Source organism: Mustela nigripes, chromosome 1 (assembly GCF_022355385.1).
Source record: "Mustela nigripes isolate SB6536 chromosome 1, MUSNIG.SB6536, whole genome shotgun sequence".
In the NCBI taxonomy this organism is placed as follows: Eukaryota; Metazoa; Chordata; class Mammalia; order Carnivora; family Mustelidae; genus Mustela; species Mustela nigripes.
In genome coordinates this window covers 207,469,840-207,484,734 of record NC_081557.1, presented here as the reverse complement: position 1 = coordinate 207,484,734, position 14,895 = coordinate 207,469,840, and the positions used below count along the sequence as shown (strand labels likewise).

Below are 14,895 nucleotides of genomic sequence, written 5' to 3'. Positions count from 1 at the left end.
AACACAGGAATGAGTACCATCCAAGCCCGCCTTCAGAGAATTCATAACTGATAATCAGGTTCACCTGGACAACTATGAACACATTGCTCTTGGTTTCTCTAGTTGGCGGAACACATGTGCTTCAGAAGTGACTCCCTGTTCCAGCCCTGAGCCATTGACCATGATGCAAACTTCAAAGCCTCTTGGCCCATGAAGCTAGATGGAGCATGAAGAGGGGCAGTAAACTCTGTGTGTGTTGGGGGGGTGGGGGGCAGGTGAGAGCTCAGACACTGTCCAATCTGTGTACCCAGGGTCCCATCCCAAGTTCTGAGAGGTTCTTAGAGGCAAAAACAACAACAACAACAACAACAAACAAACCAAACAAACATGCCCAGACAATGTTGCAAAAATGCATCAGGAGGTTTAATCCTCTGCCGACCTGGCCGGGTGGAGAGCAGAGTTATGCATTCTTGCTGTGTGGGAGAGAGTGGCAGGTAGAAGCCTGGCCTCCCACCATCCATCCACCCCGCCAGGCCCAGATTTTGGTAAATCCAGCCCTATGTACTCCCAGCTGGTTCAGCCAGTGCTGGGAAATGTGACATGAGGTCCACCAGCAGGTAGGGACTGTGACTGGAGTTGATGCATGGTGTCTAGTGGATGGTGAGAGCCACCACACCCACAAGCCTGGAGCAGGGATTCAGGAGTTAGGCTGTTGGGCATAGATCCCGCCTCTGCCACTTACCGGCTATGTGACCTTGCCAAGTTCATTTAACCTCCTGTGACCACAACAGAGCACCCACCTACTGGGTTCTGGGACCACCCTACCAGCCTGGTCCCTGTTGGCACATGGGGAGGGGCCACGTGCCCTGTGCTGAAAGAGGAACGCCCACTGTTATGTGAAGGGAAAGCATAAACCACCCCCTCATCTATACAGTTTTAACCACATGGGCGGTGTCCTCCGATGGCTTCTTTCTGATCCCTTGTCTGGTCCTTTGGTTGCAGAGACCGTATGAAATCCACTCAGCCACACCCATTGACGAGATACTCAACATGTTCAAGGTGGAGCACGTCCACTACTCCTCCACATGGTGCAAGGGCATGGTGGCCCTGCTGAAGAAGGTAAGGGACAGCCACATCTGCGACAACAGAGCCTCTGGCTCTTTTCACTCCACTACGAGCCCCTAATAAATAGTTACACCTAACCATACAGCTCTTTAAAATTGTTCCCACAAATGGTCTTTCCAGTTGCTGAACTTTAGGACATGGGAACTCTCCTGACTTTTTTCCAGGAACTCAAATTGGCTACAATAAAGCAGTGGTTCTCCCAAGTGTGTCTCTGGGCCAGCAGCACCAGCAGCACCATTGGGGAGCTTGTTGGGAATGCAGATTCCCGAGCTCCACCCAGAACTTCTGACTCAGAAACTTTTGCTATCAGCTCCTGGGTGGTTCTGAAGCCTGCTCGAGTTTGGCACAGGCAGGAGATAGTGCCCTCCTTTGGAGGCTGGTGTTTAGCTTCCTGCCTTGGGATCCCCCAAGATGCTCAGGGTGGATGGAGGGCAGCAAGTGGTTGGGACCCCGTCATTTGTAGAAGGACGATGGTAACAGCATCCAGCAGTGCTTGAGGGAATGTCATGCTCTGGGACGTGCGCTGGTTCCTCATAGTCATCACAGCCTTGGGAGCCCATATTACAGGTGGGAAAACAGAGGCTCAAGAAGGCGAAGTCCTTCCATGGCACCACAGGGCTATCTGTGGGCAGAAGTTAGGTTTGAATCTAGGCTCTCCCAGCTCCAGATGCCAACTCTTCTTCCCTACACCGCTGTCCATGAGAGTCAGTACTTGATTCTTAGAAGTCAGGGGTCCTTAGAACCCACTGCCAACTACAACCACCAGGATGCCCTATGCACGTGCCAGTGCCTAAACCACCTGGATAACCGCTTGTCAGAGCAGGGAACTCCCATGGGGCACTGGAATGTGATCTCTGTTTAAACCTGCACCTGGTACTTTGGGGCAGCCCCTAGGAGGAGGCTGCCAAGACCAGCAGATAGGACCTTGCCAGGTGTCCTCACATGGCATGACCACAGCCCGCTTACTGGGCATATCGGGGAGATTTCTGCAGTGTTGGGGGCTGAGGGGCAGGGAGCAAACTGGCAGGGGGGCTCTGACTTTTAGCTCCCACCTGTTGGCACCTGGATGCCACACACCCCTTAGCGTTGGCCAGGTCCTCACCAATCCCTTTGGGTCCCATCTTAATCACGCACTGGAAATGGAAGAGTTGCCTTTGCCCTTCCTGTTCTGGAGGAGGGAACAGGTGCACACCCTGCAGCAGCCTGCCTGAGACCTTGCAGCTGGGGTAGGGACGGGGGTAGACAGGGAGGGGTAGCAGGCCCGGGTCAAGGGTCCCTGTCCCTCCCTGTTCACCCAGCTGTTCTTCATGTTAGACAAGCCAGTATGTATTTGAAAAGCTGAAAGCCTCATTTGGGTACAAGGTGGGACTCTGCGGCTGCTTTTTATACTGCCCCGTCCTGTATTTGCAGAAATTCTATTTATGGAGAAGTTAAAAATTATACCCTTGGCTACAAATGAGGCCACTCTGTCAGGCCACAGAAGTCACCACAAAGCTGTCCAGGGATAAATTTTATTACACTTTCGAACATCCATTACCAGGCTGACAGTCTCAAGATGAGGTGGCTAATTCTTTTTATATTTAATTAGAAGCCTCTGCAGACATCAGCGAGAGTGGCATGTCACAGGCGCTAGTCCCCAAGGACAGCGCAGTGGCTGAAAATCCAGGTCCTGCCACAGAGCTCCTTTCCGGGTGACCATCTGGAAGCAGCCTGCCCTCTGGGTTCCTCTCTGGTGACAAAGGAATGAGTATTGGGGACACTTCTGACAATGGCAACCCAGAGCACAGCATTAATGGAGCATAAAAGCAGGGGCACCTTCATTTTTGCTAGATTTCTACGTTCAGGGTCCCCGTTGATGTCAGCGGGACACCTGGCTCGTGCAAGCATGTTTGCCGTCTGCCCGCAGCTCCTGACCAAGGATCCAGAGAGCCGCCTGTCCAGCCTCGGTGACGTTCAGAGTGCGCCCTACTTGTCCGACATGAACTGGGATGCAGTGTTCGAGAAGGCACTGACGCCCGGCTTTGTGCCTAATGTGAGTGGGGGTCTCGTCCAGTGGCATGCCATCCCTCTGCAGGGTCCCTTGCCCTGCTCTAGAGGAAAACCCTTAAGCTGGCCAGGGAGGCCTCTGCTGGCCATGGCCGCAGGAGCCCCCAAAGGGCTCCCATTATGCCAAGACTGAGTGTATATTTGGACCTTATTTCCAAGATTGCACCTGGGAGGCTTCTCTCCTTGTAGGTTTTTGGGGGCACAGTGCCTCCCTTCTTTTATTGAATCACACCCACTGCGTGCACAGGTCCAGGCACTTGGGGGGAGAATCGCACGTACTGTGTGCGTCCACCCACACATTCATCCACACGCCCAGGAACACAGCCGGCGTAGCCTCACAGAGTGCCTACATGGGCAGGCACTGCGTGTGACTCGAGGTTAAGTCCCGTAAAGAAAACAGTCTTGGCGCCCGTTGTCAGGGAGATTACGAACGAGAGCAGGCTTCCTCAACCATGTTACAGTTACTTGACGTTAGAGCCAGATGATTCTTCAGTGGGGGCCTGACCTGCCCATCAGAGACTGTTCAGCCACATCCCTAAACTCTGCCCACAGTATGTTAGTAGCCCTCCCCGGCTGTGACAGCCAAAACCATCTCCAGACATTGCCAAGCACCCCTGGGGACAGCTGCCCCTGTTGACAACCAGTGGGCTAGGAATTTTGTACAAACAACAAGCCAATCAACATACAAAGGCACCTATAGAGACCCAGAGCTGAGTCCTGGAGGGGACTGCAGGCTGTCCCACTCCGGGGGGCCCAAGCCATAGAGACTTGGGTTCACTCCTGCCTCTGTGACCTCAGGTGTGCTCCAGAAGGGCTTCTTCACCTGGACTGGGGAGACAAGAGAGACCACCCCCCCTCCCACAGAGCTTGGGAAGAATAAATGCCAAAAGGCCTCCAAAGATTCAGAGCAGGACCTGGTACTCAGTGATCCCTCATTAAATACCACCCTGGTAATGTCTGTTTTAATGAATAAGCTTGCTGGAGTTCTGGAATCCCTTGCGTGGCTTCCCCCAGAACGTATGCTCTGGATATGCCAGAGAAATATGCTAGCCTCCTTGATGGTCCTCTTCTGCTCCTCTCAGGCTATGGGAGATGAAACCCAGGGATCTCCACACAGTCCTTTGTATGGAGCACAGATTGCCTAAAACAGTCTCCCGGTGGCCAGGGCTGAGCCTTCCCCAAGGCTGTATGCCTGGGTGACCCTTGGGGCCAACAGATGTTATGTCCATCAGCCTTTGGTAGCCCGCACCTGCTGCTCTCCCCCAAGCCCACCCAAATACACTTTCGCATCCTCACGTGCACACTCACACTCATGCACACTTCCACACAAACATGAGCAGGGGACCCCTGCTTCAGCCATACTAAGCGACTGCCCTCTGTCCACGTTGTTTCTTAGCCGTGTACCTGCACACATGCTGCTTCCTCCGCTGGGGATGCCCTTCCTCTCCTTGTCCCCTGGCATCTCCTGTCCCTCCTTCAAGACAGCTTCAAACCCAGTGACTGATCCATTTGAGGGTCTTGGTAACTGCCTTCTGGAAGGGAGGCAAACTTAAGCATTGCTTCTGATGGAATATGCCCCGGGCCAGCCCCCCACCTCCTTACCTGGAGTGAATCGCAGCCTCTCTGGTCCTGCACTGGACAGGTACGTAGATCTATGTGAGCAGTTAATGCCATTCTGGTACAGGGCATCTGCCATCCCCCCCTTCTGGAGGCCAGAGCCCATGTAGCTGGGGCTGGCCTCTGCCTGAGAAAGACCCCAGAACAACGGATGGAACTTGGAGGCACTAGAAGTTCTGGATGTGTGATTGTCACACAGATATAAACGGGTTAATGATCATGGTGTAATGGGACTGAGTGTTCTGCAAGCCAGACGTTATTCTGAAATTCCACAAGCATTATCTCATACAAACTTTACAAATACTACCTACGAGAAGTTGTTCTCGTAGGTAGTGTTCTCAGATTGAGTAACTTGCCCATGATTGCTCAGTGAGAAATTGACCTCAGGAAGTCTATATCCAGAGTCTGTATTGGAATGAGTGAGTGAGTGAGGGAGGGAGTGAGTGAATGAATGAATGGATGGCAGATAAATCAGTCCAGTAAAGACTTGGACCAGCTCTTTGGAAGAGGTTCCCATGGACCTCAAGACTGTGGATGGCATAACCACGAGGCTGTATTGCCAGAAGGGACTGGTGATCCACGGCCACCTGGCAACTTGGATCCAGAGTCCAGAAGTCAGGGAGACAGAATTCCTCCTGACCAAAGTGGGTGGAGCCCAGCCTGCTCCAGCTGAGGGCTGAGGCAGCCAGCATGAGGAACTGGGTGGATTATGGTCAGAAATGGCATTTTGAATCATTAAAAATGAGAGTTATAGAAAAAAGAGTCATAACCTTCAATTATGTGTGTGATAAAATAAGTGAGTAATTCACACTGGGTAACTGAACTCAGCCCGGCAAAGTGACCCTTCCCAGGAAGAAGACTGAGGAGCCCCCTGGTTGTTAACAGCGGTGTTGGGGGCGGTGGGGGGATTCAGGGATGAATGAGCGAGGTCTGCAGCAAGAATGTGAATGTGTTGCTTCTCCTCGCAGGGGGAAAAACAACAACAACACGTTAGCTGGGTACCCCACTGTAGCAGTTAATCATTATGTGTTGAATGAATGAATGAATGAATGAATGAATGAAGGCATGTCCAAGGATGGGTGGAACCAAGACAGACTGAGTCTGCCTCTCCACTTGCTTTCAGAAAGGGAGACTGAATTGTGATCCCACATTTGAACTTGAAGAAATGATCCTCGAATCCAAGCCGCTTCACAAGAAGAAGAAGAGGTTGGCGAAGAACAGGTCCAAAGACGGCACGAAGGACGGCTGTCCTCTGGTGAGCGGGGTCTCAGGAGTGGACCCCAGGACGGGAGGAGGCCTAAACGCCAGAGAACAGGAAGGAGCGAGGCTGCTCTTTAGGCAGGTGGAGGCATATCCCTTGGCCTCTCCACACACCTTCATTTGCAGTCAATAAAGTGGCTCAATCGAAGGTGTGGTTTTACAGCACGAGACCCGCTGCAGGTGCACATGTATGTCCATCTGCGCCACTCACGTGGCTGTGAGTCGTAGTGCAGGAGCCTCCTGTGTTTCTGAGCAGAGTGGAAGAAAGCCTGCCATGCGGGGGAGGGGGTGGTCACCACGCCATACTGGACAGTCCTGGGTGCCCTCTGGAAAGACTGTGCTATGGAGTCACCCAAGGCTGGGGTGGGGAGGCAACTTTCGTGGGTCCCACGGAGAGTTCAAGCCACCAGAATGCATTCTGTCACAATTCTGAAGGCCAGAGTTCAAGATGCAGGTATGGGCAGAGCACCACTCTCTCCAAAGGCAGCAGGGAGGGTCCTTTCCTCTTTCTCCCCCTTCCGGTGGGGCTAGCGGTCATTGACCCCTTCCTTGGCTTGCAGCTGCTTCCTCCCCTACACGCCTCCTTTCCGGTGGTGCTCTCCCGTCTGTGTCCTTGGACCTTCGCACAGCATTCTTCTAAGTCCAGCTATTGGTTGGGGGCCCATCCTTCTCTAGTAGGACTTCAAAGACCCTGTTTCCAGATAAGGTCCCATTCACCATTAGGAAGGCTTGGGACTTCAACACGTCTGGTTGTTTGTTTGTTTTATGATTTTATTTATTTATTTTAGAGAAATGGGAAGAGAGAGTGCTGGTGGGGAGGAGCAGTGAGGAAGGGAGAGGGAGAAAGACTCTGATGCAGAGCAGACTCCTTGCTCACCAGGGAGCTGGACTCAGGGCTCAATCCCACAACCTGTGAGATGATGACCTCAGCCCAGACCAAGCGCCGGACACTTAAAGGATGGAGCCAACCAAATGCCCCTTAACACATCTTTTTAAGGGGCATGATTAACTCACAATTGCCTGTTTCCCCTTAAAAAGATTTAAAATTCTATTTTACAACCACATTGATATGAAGATGAAGATAGCTTTTGATGTTAAAGGTTCTTTTTTTTTTCTCCTAAGTTTAAAAGAAATGTAAACATCTGTGTAGCCTTTAAAACTAGAGCTGGCCTGGAGACACCTGTGTGTGTGCTGACAAGGGTGCCTGAGGGTGGACAGGGCTCTGAACAGGTGCAGGGTGTCCATCTGGCATTCAGGCAGCCTCTGGGACATGTGTCACAGAGCACTTGTCCTCAGCATCTGTTCTTGAAGAGGACGAGCACCTTTGCAAGGTTGTCTTGACATTCTCCTCCCCAACCCATCTCACTTCTTAATTGGGCCAAATGAATATTCCAGCAATCAGGAAACCAACTTCATGATTTTCAACCCATGTTCCATTCCAACATGACTTTTAAGTTTGATTTAATGGCTTAAAATTGTGGCAAACATCTTCATCTGCCAGGCTCCCCTTACAGCCACCCATATCATCAGGGCTGGTCCAGCCATGTAGCTCACCCCTGGCCCCAAGCGGCTGAAGTCCCATTTAGGTCCAGCTTTGTTCATCATCACTCCTCCATCATGCCCCCCTGGAGGGTACTCCATCATTTACGTTTGCCTCTCTGCTCTTTGGCAGAATGGACACCTCCAGCAATGCTTGGAGACCGTACGGAAGGAATTCATCATATTCAACAGAGAGAAGTAAGTCCTCCACCAGCACCTGCTGTACAGAGCTCCCCACCCCTGACCAGATGGCAGCAGGTCTCCCTGGGAGAATGGTGGTCCCTGGCCCCCTGGCGAAGACAGCCATGGTGCAGGAAAGGAAGCAGCAGGCAGCCCCATGCTGTGATCCTGCCTCCGCCATGCGAGCCAGGCGCTAACTTCAGCTCCCTGGCCCTCAGGGTCTTCAGGCGACGTGGAGTAGCCATGGCAGGACCAGGCCAGTGCACGGGGATGCTGATGTAGCAGGGCAGGCTCCCAGAGGGCTCGGTGCCCGAGGTCCGGATGGAAACCGCCCAGGGTCCACCCCTGCCAGACTGAGTGTGACCGTGTGGGATGGGATGGCTCACTTCACTGAGCCGCATTTTCAGCATTGACAGAATGGAAATCCCTCACTTGCAGTGGGGTTGTTGCAAGATTGAATGAGGCTGGGGATACCATGCCACCCAAGGTCAGAGTCTTCATGAAAAGATTTGCTATTCTTGCTATTATTTAAGGGGGTGAGATGGCGTGGGCTGGTCATGCAGGGACTCTGGCATCCCAGGCTGGCAGGCGCTGGGACAACATCAGGTTAGGAGGGGCTCGGGCGGGGTCGGAGCTGGCCACATGACTGCCTGTGCAGGGGTCGGTCAGCAAAGGAAGCAGGAGGCCCAGGCTGGGTCCCAGCAGGATGATTGTCAGTGGCTTATCCAAGTGGGGCTGATTAACGAGAGCAGGACTCAGGCAGGGCTGGGCTTATGGGGTGGGTGCCGAAGGCAGGACCGACAGCAGACTGTTCCATATGATGGACACTGAATGGGTCCTTGGGCTCGCAGGGCCTCTCAGATATGCTTCCGGCCCTCCAAGAGAGCCAGATGGGTAAGTCCCAGTGGGAGCCCTGTGCCGTCACCGGGTCTGTGCTGCAGCAGAGGGAATGTCTGCCACGGGAAACACGGCAGCCCAGGCAGCAGTGTGCCGAGCTCAGCCTGGGTGTCAGGGAAGCTTCCCAAGGCACTGTGCCTGGCTGGCTCCTAAGGGGCGGGAAGGGGAACGGCATGGAGGGCCAGAGGTGGTACACAGAGTACCAAAAGTACAGTATACAGAGAAGCAAAATGTAGACACAGCAGCCAGTGAAGAAGTTTGACTTTGGAGAGCATGCATGGGGGCGGGTGGTGGTGGAAGGTGAGGGACCCTGCTCAGTGTTGTTTGGGTTCCAGCCAGTGGGCTGCTGGACAGGGCAGGGCCCCACTCCCCATGAGGCACTGGGACAGGCCTATCATTTGTCCTGGGTGGTGACAGCTCTCTAACTGGGGGTGCCCAGATCAGTCCCGCCCACACACACACCAGGCCAGAGCAGCAGCCTCGCCCCTGCAGGACAAGGTCTGTCTGGTGCCCATGTTCTGTCCTGCAGAACAGGAAAGGCCTCCATGACCGCAGTCCCTCAGACCTGGGGAAGATGGCAGCAGACATGGGGGTGATTTCAGAGCTCACCGTCATTTCCCTGCTGTCCTGCCAGCTCTGAGGCTCACGGTCCCTCCCCAGTCTAGAAACCTGGCAGCAGGTTCTTCTGTTCAAACCAGCTTGGGAACCCTGGACCATGGGCTCAGGCAGCCATGTTCTGGACCCGTCCTCCCTTTAGGCCTGGATGGAGCGGTCCTCAGAGAGGACCTGCTAGCAGACTCGAGCCTGTGGAACACCTGAGCAGTGACAGACCCAAGCAGGCAATGGTGGCGTGTCACTCTGTGCCATGTGCCCGAAGACGCTTCATTTGGAATCCAAAGAATCCAAATTATTTCCTTCTAAATGAAAATGAGACCTTCCTCCTTGTGTCGCTGAGGGCTCGCCTCTGGCTCCATTTAGCAGGAACACCATTGTAAGGTGACTTCAACCAATAAGATGTTCTTTCTCACATGGAAAAGTCAACTGATCAGGGAAATATAGTAGGATTGCCCTGCCTTGGGGAGGCCTCCTTAGAGATTTGTGGTCATGGATTAGAAGTGAGGCTGGCACAGATAACAGGAGTTGGCAAAAGAAAGAAAGAAAGAAAGAGAGGGGAGTCGTTTCCCAGACAGAGGGCACCCAAGACTGGCATGGGCAGAAGAGACAGGAGAGATGGCGGCTGTGGGGGGGCGCTGTGGGCATGGGGTCAGACCTGTGGTTCTGGTCTTGCATCCCTCCCTGAACTGATCCCCACACGCCCAGGGCCCCCAAATGCTGGTAGGCTAGCTCGCACCTTCCATATGCAAGGATCCCGGTGGTGGGCCTGGCTACATCCCACCAGGATGCTGTCTGAGCACCACGTTGACCTCTCCACATCCAAGTTCATTTCTGCTCCACAGTGAACGTGGCCAGTGAGCCACGTCACACCCACCACAGCCCTCCCTGCTGCAGTTTCTCATCTGTACGTGTCTGTGAGAGCTCCATTCAAGAGGTGGTTTCCCCAAAGCCAAGAGTTTCCCTTTTAAACCAAGGGGAAAAGTCGGACTTGTTTGTCCCCTGTGGTGGCAGCATCTGCCATGTCGGTACATGAGCCATGGGAACGTAATCTTCCTACCACATCTGCCGGTGACCGGTGGCCTGACTGGGGAGGGGATGACAAGATGCTGAGCTGGACTTGCCTTCATGCTTGCTGGGGTCATGTGGCCCCAGGTGGCCTCCAGTGGCTGTCGGCTTTCCTTCTCCATAGGGTTGTTGCAGACGTGATTAGTTAACATGAGGTCCTATTGGAGGAGAGGGCCATCATCCCTCCTCCAATATGCCTCCAAAGCCACAATGATATGGAGGCAGGAATGCCAGGGATGGCCAGCAGCCACCAGAAGCTGGGAGAGTGGCTTGGACCAGATTCTGCCTCAGCCTCCAGGAGGAACCAACCCGGCCACCACCTTGAGTTCAGACTTCTGGCCTCCAGAATCAAGAGACAATACAATTCTGCTGTTGTAAGCCCCACCCCCCAGATGGTGGTGATAAGTTATAGCTGCCGAACGAAATGGTACCACGTACTCTGAGCCAGAAACTGGCTGGTTAGCTAGCAGTCCTGGTGATCTGCATCTTAACCCACTCTTGGGGTCATTTGGACACCCCATGGTTTAAGATCTTCTGCTGAGAGAAATCAAGTGTGCCCAAATGGGGCCTCTTCCAGTGGGTTCTGAGCAGGTCACAGGAAACCCTATCTAAAACTGCAAACTTTCCAGCCTTCCGTCTCCCTTGCTGTGGGATAGGGACCTGCAGCTCTGACCCCTCGAGGGCTTAAGCATGCTCCGAAGGGCATCACGCCTGCATGGTTACTTGGCCTCTGTAAGACCCTCAGCGAGAATGAGCTCTGCAGCAGAGAAAAGTGTCCCTTTCCCCCATGCAATGAGGAAGTCGTCCTCAGCGTGCAGTACCCGGGGAATGCCAACGGGCATCAGCCATCCCAGCTCCAGTAGGAGATTCTCATTCAGTCCATTACCAGGAAGCTATCTTCTCAGACTGGACCCTGAGACACGGAAGCAGATCTAGTAGGACCGGTGCCCTCAGGAGGCTCACAGGTGGCAGGGGACATGCTGGGGTGCAGATGTACATGGACCACTGTTGAGACGCGGAGGACATGCCCTGGGTCTAACTTCTCTGGACCTCACGTTCTAAACGAGAGCAAAATTAAAATGAGCACTGCCTAATTTTCTAGAAACAAAGCTTATTGCTGGTTTCTGGTCTCAACAGACAGAAGGCTACCAGGCCAGATAGAATGTCTACTTCCCGGGACCAGGCCAGGGACTTGAAACCTTGGCAGCTGAGGCTCCCATTAGCTTGAGAAACACACTGTGGGTCCTGTCCTCCTATTTTAAGAGATGAGTGCAGTTTTTCCAAAAGATCTTTTCAATAGCCTGTGACAGAGTTTTCCAGAATCAGGAGGCCCTGGTGAGAGAGGAGTTTCAGGAGCTAGATTTTCTGTCCATGTCATCTCATAAAACCAACAGACTTAAAATCACATTAAAGCAACATTTGGAGGCTCTGAGAATGTTATATTTAAAAATTAAATACTACATTTGCCATACTTAATAATACTATCAATAATAATAAGCAACATCGGTATATGATTCTATGGTTTGAGATCCCATTTCTTTAACCTGGATTTCTCAGCCTCAGTTCCATTGTCATTTGATGACGACTGACATCAGTGTTCTGATGCGGGGACCGTCCTGTGCATCATATGTTTACCAGCATCTGTGACCTCTACCCATAGATACTGGTATCCCCTCTATCATTGCGACGACCCAAACTGACCCCAGACATTGCCCGATATTCCCGTCACCCTGGTGAAGAGTCACTGCTTTGATCCTTCCTTTCCACACTTCCCGAGGTGCATTATTACTAAGATTCCCAGCATCTGCAGCTCTGAACTGGAATATAAAGGACTTGGGATCTAATCTCCCATCTCCTAGATTCTGGGCTCTTTCTGCTGCATGTGCTTTCATCCAGCTGTTCAGCACGTGTTTACTCAGGGTCCAATACAAGGAGACACAGCTGGGAACAAGCCCCCCTGTTCTTTTTCTTTTCTTGTCTATTCTTTTTTTTTTTTTTTTTAAGATATCACAAGTAGGGGGAGAGGCAGGCGGGGGTGAGGGAACGGGGGGGTGGGGGGAAGCAGGCTCCTTGCTGAGCAGAGAGCATGACACAGGGCTTGATCCCAGGACCCTGAGGTCGTGACCTGGCCCGAAGGCAGAGGCTTTAACCCACTGAGCCACCCAGGCAACCCCAAGCTCCCCTGTTCTCTCAGGGTTAGCACACTCAGTTAGCACAGGTTACCACACTCGGGTAGCATGAGCTTCAGGACCTGAAGGGAGGGGGTACTTCTGCAAGTGGTGTCTTCAGGGCGTCTCTCCAGGACATCCAGGTGGGGCAGTGGCTCGCACGGAACAGATGGCCATGAGGGCACACTCTTATTTGGGCATCTAGTCTATTCCATGCAGTATGTCCATCCATCCTGTGAGCAGGTACTTTTACTCCTTCCCCATCCCATTATCGGTGAAGAAGGGCAGATTGAGGGCACCTGGCTAAGAGGTGGCAGGGCTGGGGTTCCATAGAGAGAATCAGGTTCCAGGGCCCAGGCACTAACTCAAAATGCAAAATGGCCTCTTGCCCCATACATTTGATGTTGAACAAGGGATTTCCACGAGCTGTATAGATATTGCTTGTCAGTGAACCTGGGCGTTACAGGTATAAGATGGCATGCATTCACATGACAGCAGTCTGTCCTCCTTACCCATCCTGAGACAGCACAAGAGCATCAAGCCACCACCAGGCTCAGCTGGGGATCAGAGTGGGATGCCTGGACTAAGGCATCAGAAGGATGAACAATCAAAATGTGTTGTGACCTCATCTGCCCAGGTTGCCTCCCTGGAAGACCCTGGGAGTAAGATAGGGACCCTCTGTTGTGGCCTGGAGCCACTGGGGGGATGGAGGTCAAGAAGCATGAAAGTATGATTCATTTCAAGCTCGGAAAGTGGATGAACGGGGCAGGCCCTGGTCCTGCTGCCCTCAGTGCCTGAGCAGGGGTCAGGGGTAGGCCCAGCCTCTCTGGCCTTGGGCTCAACATCATACCCTGGGCTGGCTTGGGTATCAGTGATCTTTGACTATACAAGGTTTGTGCCATTTGCAGAGTCCTTTAATGTCCCTCTTGTTTCTTCAGCAACCCATGGGGAGGGAAGAAAAGGGTTCTACCTGCATCTTTCAGATTAATCTGCAAATGAGGGACCTTCGCTGCTGGCACATTCCTTGGCCCCATTGCTAGAAAGAGGTGAAAGTCAAGGACCCTGCCTTATGAAACAAGGCCAGCATATTTAGGTTCTCTCCAGTCTTTGAGATTCTGATCATATGGTCCAAACGTCATTTATAGGTGAGGATAGACAGGAAAGGGAGCCAACAAACAATTGAGAGCAACTCTATTCTAAACTCTGGAGTAAGGGGAGCACCTTACAGCCATCTGCTCATTCCATTCTCATCACGGTTCTATTCATAGGATTTCTCCTCCCATTTCACAGTTAGGGAAACTGATAAAAGCCTAACTGGGACTATAGTGGCCTCTCTGAATCTCAGAAGGTCTCGAAGCTTTACTGCCCACTGTGGCGGAGGGGAAGAGCCCAGGAGACTGTGTTAGGGAAGGCCAGGATTTCTGGGATCACTGCTCTGCAAGGAAGATGGTGCCATTCCAAAGCCCAAGAAAATGGCCAGGGAAAATCAGCTCAGTGACCTGGAACAGCAGGAGGAATTTCAGCCACGGATGAAGATGGCCTCGCGGGTGCTTGGATTGCAGAATCCTGATAGTTCCATGAAAACTTGAGAGTTCCATGAAAACTCAAGAGTCAAGGCCCTCTGCCAGTTCCATCAAGGGGGACTGAAGCCTGGTTGAAAAGGGGCTCCTTCTTACACTGTTGGTGGGAATGCAAGCTGGTGCAGCCACTTTGGAAAACAGTGTGGAGGCTCCTCAAGAAATTGAAAATAGAGCTACCCTATGACCTAGTAATTGCACTACTGGGCATTTACTCCAAAGATACAGGTGTAGTGAAAAGTAGGGCCATCTGTACCCCAATGTTTATAGCAGCAATGTCCATGATAGCCAAACTGTGGAAAGAGCTGAGATGCCCTTTAGCAAATGAATGGAGATATGGTCCATATGTACAATGGAATATTACTCAGCCATCAGAAAGGATGAATACCCAACTTTTGCAACAACATGGATGGGACTGGGGGAGATTATGCTCAGTGAGCTAAGTCAAGCAGAGAAAGTCAATTATCATATGGCTTCACTTACTTGTGGAGCATAAGGAATAACATGGAGGACTTTAGGAAAAAGAAAGGAAAAGTGAATTGGAGGATATAGGAGGGGGAGCTAAACCATGAGAGACTATGGACTCTGAGAAACAAACTGAGGGCTTTGGGGGAAATAGGTTAACCTAGTGGTGGGTATTAAGGAGGGGACATATTGCATGGAACACTGGGTGTAAACAATGAATCTTGGAACACTTCATCAAAAACTGATGATATACCATATGGTGACTAACATAACATAATAAAAAATAATAATTAAAAAAAAGGGGGGGGCTCCTGATCTTGACATGTTCCTCCCAGCCAGTGGAAGACCCAGGAAAATATAGC

General features: G+C 52.1%; 1 protein-coding gene across 3 annotated transcripts in view; it reads left to right on the top strand.

Moving 5' to 3' along the window:
- Positions 1-14,895, top strand: part of STK32B (serine/threonine kinase 32B) — a 398,863-nt gene that overhangs the window by 372,489 nt on the left and 11,479 nt on the right. For all 3 annotated transcript variants that reach the window (XM_059380707.1, XM_059380698.1, XM_059380690.1), the window contains 4 exons: positions 982-1,098; positions 3,011-3,136; positions 5,891-6,022; positions 7,700-7,764. In XM_059380707.1, coding sequence (XP_059236690.1) covers positions 982-1,098; positions 3,011-3,136; positions 5,891-6,022; positions 7,700-7,764 — 440 coding nt within the window. The remainder of the gene's footprint in view (positions 1-981; positions 1,099-3,010; positions 3,137-5,890; positions 6,023-7,699; positions 7,765-14,895) is intronic.